This window comes from Mandrillus leucophaeus, unplaced genomic scaffold (assembly GCF_000951045.1).
Source record: "Mandrillus leucophaeus isolate KB7577 unplaced genomic scaffold, Mleu.le_1.0 Scaffold18, whole genome shotgun sequence".
NCBI classification, from domain to species: domain Eukaryota; kingdom Metazoa; phylum Chordata; class Mammalia; order Primates; family Cercopithecidae; genus Mandrillus; species Mandrillus leucophaeus.
Window position 1 is genome coordinate 8,725,989 of NW_012101809.1, and position 6,259 is coordinate 8,732,247.

A 6,259-nucleotide genomic window follows, 5' to 3' on the forward strand; every position below is an offset into this window, starting at 1 on the left:
TGAAACCTAAGTTCCTTCCTGTTAGTAACAAGCAAAAAACAAACAAACAAAAAAAAAAAACAAAACAAAAAAAACACCTTATAATAAGGCTAAACTATCAGACTCTAGTCATAGAGCCAGGTCTTTATATTTAGTAAACAAAACTAAACTTGTCAAATCCACTAGACTTAAGTTGCTTTTTGATGCAAATCTTGAAAACACAACCTTTAACCTTTGACAGGTTCTTCTATCTCCCAAGTTCAGAGATGATATCCACTGAAAAAAAAAAAAAATGCACTCCCTCCAAAATCTATTAATTTCACATTGCCAGACCAGAGAGACTGAGGACACTTGTCCTGTTTCCTCCTCTGCCACCTCCTTCTCCTGTTCATTTTTATTTTGAATAATAAAAAGAGGATAATTCTCAAAATACATATCCATATACAGTACATAGTTGACCACTGCATATTCTTCTTCCTCTTGGTAAATTATTCTGCCCCAAATGATTTTAACTTTCTTTTACACTAAACCAGGAAAATAAAGGGAGATGCTAAATTAAATATTTTTTCTAGAAAAAAACCAAATAGCTGCACCAATGTAATCCCAAAAGAGTACCAAGATGAGATAATTATACAAAATGTGAGGAAAATGCATATTCAAGACAAGATCTTTCTACATATGGATAGTAAAATAGAAAAATGAAACAGACCTAGAGACCAAAAGCCAAAGCTTCAAGACCTGACATTAACTGGGGGCTAGGGAATAGGGGGAGAAGCTGGCAACTTAGTGTGGTTGCCTCCAGAGCTGCAGTTGGAGGAAAGCACCTAGCATATCTTGTGCAAGCCCATTGTTTTATAGCTAAATAAACAAACTACAAACCCTGTTCTCATTCCCCTCCAATGCTTAGAAGGGAAGAGAGATTATAGCCAACCTTCTTCAAGCTAGTATCTACTCAAATTAGCTCACTGATACACAGCTGCACAAACACAGACAATGCACAGAATTCTCAGTTTACAGCTGTAAAACAATAAGAAAATATGTACTGTATTATCTTCTCTCTGAAAGTCTATTTAAAAAAAAAAAAGAAAAAAAAGAGAAAAGATGTACCAGGTACTTAAGAGGGATACAAGCCAGGTTTTGTAGGAGCAAGATGGAAGGGAAGTAAGGGCTAGAGAAATTCTCTTCCAACTTCCCTGAGGTGATGATCTGAGAAAGACAGATTTCCATGCTCTCAAATCAGTATCTGTCTGAATTACAGACACTATCTAAATATTAAGATTCTTCCTATGTGAGAACCCGCACACAAAGTGAACACACCATTAAGCAGCAAACTGTGTGTTAACGATGAGGGGCCCTTCTGTTCCTAAGCCTTTATATATTTAGCTTCAATAGGAAGAAATGAAGCAAGTCTTTCCATTTCCACTTCACCATCTTGTTTTTTTATGCTGTTTATTCACAGGTCTGAAGAAGTCAACTCAACTCTAAAAAGTATTATTTTTCAAGGTTAACACAAGACACTGGCAGGAAGCTAATAAATAATGCGATGCATATTACTGCGTTCCAAGTGTCAGAACATAAACCTCAATAAGAAACTGGAATAAAAACTGAAAAGAATGCAAGCTTTTAACTTTTTTTCTCATTGTCTCCTCTCATTTACCATAAAGTACAACTAACAAAAGCAACAAGAATAAAACACCAGAGATAGTCAATAAGCAAGTGTCAGATCTTATCTTTTACTATGGGAAAATCTTAATGTAGGCAAGGGAGGAAGAAAAACATTTTACTCTCTTAAGAAATTATAATCAATCAACAATAACAACTGACTTGTCTATTAGCAGGTCTTTTGTTTGCCTTGTCTGAGTGCTAAGGTGTGGTGAGACACAATTTGCCTAAAAGGAAATTCAAAGCTTAAAAAAATCTGGCTTGAAACTAAAATTTAAGTAACATCTTAAAATTCCAAGTAAAATGTGTTAATAAATAACAAGACTTTCTGTTAGGGAAAAATCCCACAGAGGTTAAGTGATTTTTATATATTCCTTGTCTTTTAGTCACAGAACCAAAATGTTTCCATGTGATTCTAGTTCTAATTCTTTACAATGGCATGGCTAGTGGGTGGGTATAAAAATTTAGAATTTTGTTATTCTTTTAAAAGAAACTTAAAATTGGAAGGGACTGGAAAGATTATCTAACTCCAACCACCTCATTTCACAAATAGTGTAGGTTATACTTTTAGAAGAACCAGTTCTTGAATAAGGAATATCTGAGAGCAAAAAATAATCTTAATATACCATTTGCTGATTTTGTCCCTGAAGCAGGCCTAGCTAGGTACAGAAGGAAGGACTGGATTGGGCCAGTTCTGAGATGGAAGAGTTCGGAGAAGTAGACTCAGGATCAGGACTAGATCCAGGTTTTGTGGGGATGAAAGTTATCTAATGTTGAGTTTCTCTTTATGAAAAATAATACAAAGTCATAAATAAAATGAGATCTAAAACTTCATATTTACTAGGCCAAGAAATTAGATCACAAGAAATTAATAGTGCTTTAGAGATAGATATACTTTTGTTCTGAGATGCTTTCAGGTGGTTCAGCAGAAATAAATACACAGAAATGCTTTCTGATTGCACCCTGGCTTCCTCTCTCCGTCTGGAATAACTGACAACTCCCCAAACTCCCAACATTCATAGCAGCCAGTGCCCATGAAGGCCCTGAATCTTAAGCTTCATTAGCTTCACTGTAAATTCACCTTTGGATAGGATTCCCCATTAGATGCTCATTAAGCCTTTTCAATGAAACTATCCATTTTAGCAGTCCTAGGCTATGAATTAGGAGATATGGACCTGAGCCCACGCTTTGCTGCCAATACTCTGTGACACTAAGAAAGTCAATATACTCTACGGCCATACCACCCTGAACGCACCCGTTCTCGTCTGATCTCGGAAGCTAAGCAGGGTTGGGCCTGGTTAGTTCTTGGATGGGAGAGAGTCAACATCCTTCTTTGGGTTTCAGTTTCCTCCATGGCTGCACTACATGTTTGCCAGGGTCTCTTCCGATTACAATACCATTCAATGCGGAATACCTTGGCCTACTCTATTTCTAGTATTGCCAGTCTTAGTAAGTACTATTGTCATTGTTCAAACTAAGAATTCTGAGTCTTCCTTGACTCTATTATCCCCTTCTTCCCTCCAAATGTAACCAATCTCTCTTTTATTTTTGGAGACAGAGTTTCACTCTTGTCTCCCAGGCTGGAGTGCAATGGCGTGATCCCTGCCCACTGCAACCTCTGCCTTCTGGGTTCAAGTGATTCTCCTGCCTCAGCCTCCTGAGTAGCTGGGATTACAGATGTGTGCCACCACACCCGGTTTATTTTTTAAATTTTAGTAGAGATGACAGGGTTTCGCCTTGTTGGCCAGGCTGGTCTTGGAATCCTGATCTCAGGTGATCTGCCTGCCTTGGCCTCCCAAAGTGCTGGGATGACAAGCATGAGCCACCACACCCGACCAATCTCTAAGTTTTATATACCTCTACCATCTAACCTCACCTCAACTGACCTAGGCTACATCAACCAGAAGACCACAATACTTCCAACAACTTTTCTTTTTTTCTTTTTTTTTTTTTTGTTTTTTTGAGACTGAGTTTCACTCTTATTGCCCAGGCTGGAGTGCAATGGCGTGATCCCAGCTCACTGTAGCCTCCACCTCCCGGGTTCAAGCAATTCTCCTGCCTCAGCCTCCTGAGTAGCTGGGACTACAGGTGCCCGCCACCATGCCTGGCTAATTTTTTGCATTTTTTTTTTTTTTTTGAAATGGAGTCTTGCTCTGTCGCCCAGGCTGGAGTGCAGTGGCACGATCTCAGCTCACTGCAAGCTCTGCCTCCCAAGTTCATGCTGTTCTGACTCAGCATCCCGAGTAACTGGGACTACAGTCGCCTGCCACCACACCTGGCTATTTTTTTGTATTTTTAGTTGAGACGGGGTTTCACCGTGTTAGCCAGGATGGTCTCAATCTCCTGACCTCGTGATCCACCCACATCAGCCTCCCAAAGTGCTGGGATTACAGGCGCAAGCCATGGCGCCCGGCCAGATATAGGGTCTTGCTATGTTGCCCAGGTTGGACTCTGACTCCTGGCCTGAAGTGATCCTCATGCCTCAGCCCCACAAAGTGCTAAGATTACAGGTGTGAGCCACCATGCCAAGACCAGAGAGTCTTGGTTTAGCCACCAGATCTATTAGAATGCTGTTTGCAGCAAAAACCAGAATGCTAATAGTGACTCAAGCAATAAGTGGTTCAATATGTCATATAGCAGGAAGTCCAGAGTTTACACACTTCCAGGACTAATTTAGCCCAACAATGTCATCAAGGACCCAAGCAATGTCCATGTGTCCTCTCTGACAGTGTCAGCACTCAGTGCTACTTACCCTCATGTTTGCAAAGCGATCATAACACTTCTTTTCATCACCTGAAGATGTGGTTATATTCAGCAGAGTAAAGAAGGGCCTCTGGTGTATACATGGGTTTTTGTTGTTTTTGTTTTGTTTTTTCTACCTAGGGAAGAAACTCTTTCTCAAAAGCCCTGCCAGTAAACTCCCTTTACCCTCACCAACCAGGATTCTGCCACATGCCCACCTGTGGTTGCAAAAGAGATGGAGAAAACAAGGAACTGGTATTTCCACTTGACATTTACTATGATCAGACGTGGGTTCTGCCAGCAAAGAAAGAGTGGGGAACGGTCACTGAGTAGCAAATACTAGGGTGTACCACTGTGTGATTTTCAGAAAGTCACCTGAATCCTGAACTAACTTCTAGCATTTATTTGATGTCTACTCTGTGTGCCAGATATCATAATTAAGAAATGTCAATTATCTCATTGTTTTCTGATGATGAAATTGAGCCAGAGAGAAGCTAAGTAAGTTAAATTACTGAGCTAGTAATTTGAAGTCTAACTCACATCACATATGGAATCCTAATCACTGTGCTAAACTTTCCTCTCTGGTATCCTGTCTAACATGGGTATGATGATGACTAGAGGCAAGGCAGAACCAGTGAAATGCCCTCACTTTCCGTTCATTTCAAAAACATTTATTGAAGCCCTGTTACCTGTCAGACATGGTACTAGGTCACAAACCCTTCTCTCACTCTGCCTTCTTCTAGATATTGCTGGAATATATTTTCCTGATCACAGACATGCTTGAGTTTTTACTCTTTACTGACCTCAAGTCAATGGCATTTTGGGGTCATTTTAAAATTTAATTATTACATTTTTAAAGTTTTGAACCCTGGTAAAATCCTCTTTAGGAATTGATCCTTCCATTTAAATTACTGGAGAACTTGGCTGCTGCCAGATCAGGGGTTCCTGACAGCGAATGCCAACGCAGCTAACTGCAGATTTCCACAGATGGTTTTACAGTATCATCATTTAGATTTAAGTGAATGCATAATTACACTCTTTTTGAGTTAACAAAGGGGAAAGAAATCAATAATGGCTAAGCTGGATCATGGTGCTCCAGAGGAGAGCTGAAAGGCTGATGGAGATACATGTGCACGCACACACCACACACACTCACACACATGAACATTTGAAGTCATCAGACAGAAGTAATCTGGTATAGACAAACATACTTGAGGAAATGAAAAAACAGTAAGAACAGTGGACTAATTTGGGGTACAAGAAAGCATCCAGAAAGCAGTTAGTATATTTTTGCCTCTGAAAAGTATTTAATCCCTAAATGCCCTTTATATTTTGTAGCAGCCCACACAAAATTTAATGTCATGTTTGTTTATGTAAAATCCTCTGCATGGCACTGAAATTGAGTGAGTGAAACAGCCACTGCATCCCCCCTGGGGAAATTAAAAGGCAAGCCAACCAACAGTGATGCAGACAGAGTTAGGGACATACAGATAACCGAATCGACATTAGACACAGCAAATTGTAGCACACGGAGAGCCGTCCTGAAGAGCAAAAAACTTTTTGGTAAATTTGGTATATCCTCCTGACTCAGTTTCCCCACAGAGCCAGAGGTCATTTGTAGCTAAGACATAAAATCTGCACCTGAGTTGCAGGAGTCTTCCTGTCCCAGGAGCTGCCATGTGAGAAACACTGCAGCTGTAACTCAAGGGAACTCACGTGTTTTCTCCCTTTGCTGAAACCTAAGTTCCTTCCTGTTAGTAACAAGCAAAAAACAAACAAACAAAAAAAAAAAAAAAACAAAAAAAACACCTTATAATAAGGCTAAACTATCAGACTCTAGTCATAGAGCCAGGTCTTTATATTTAGTAAACAAAAC

At 39.8% G+C, this 6,259-nt stretch overlaps 1 protein-coding gene across 1 annotated transcript in view; it reads right to left on the minus strand.

Moving 5' to 3' along the window:
* SORCS1 (sortilin-related VPS10 domain containing receptor 1) overlaps positions 1–4,399 on the minus strand; it is a 450,233-nt gene extending 445,834 nt beyond the window's left edge. The window contains exon 1 of the mRNA XM_011977539.1: positions 4,394–4,399. Within this exon, the coding sequence (XP_011832929.1) occupies positions 4,394–4,399 (6 nt within the window). The remainder of the gene's footprint in view (positions 1–4,393) is intronic.
* Positions 4,400–6,259: the final 1,860 nt, after the last annotated feature.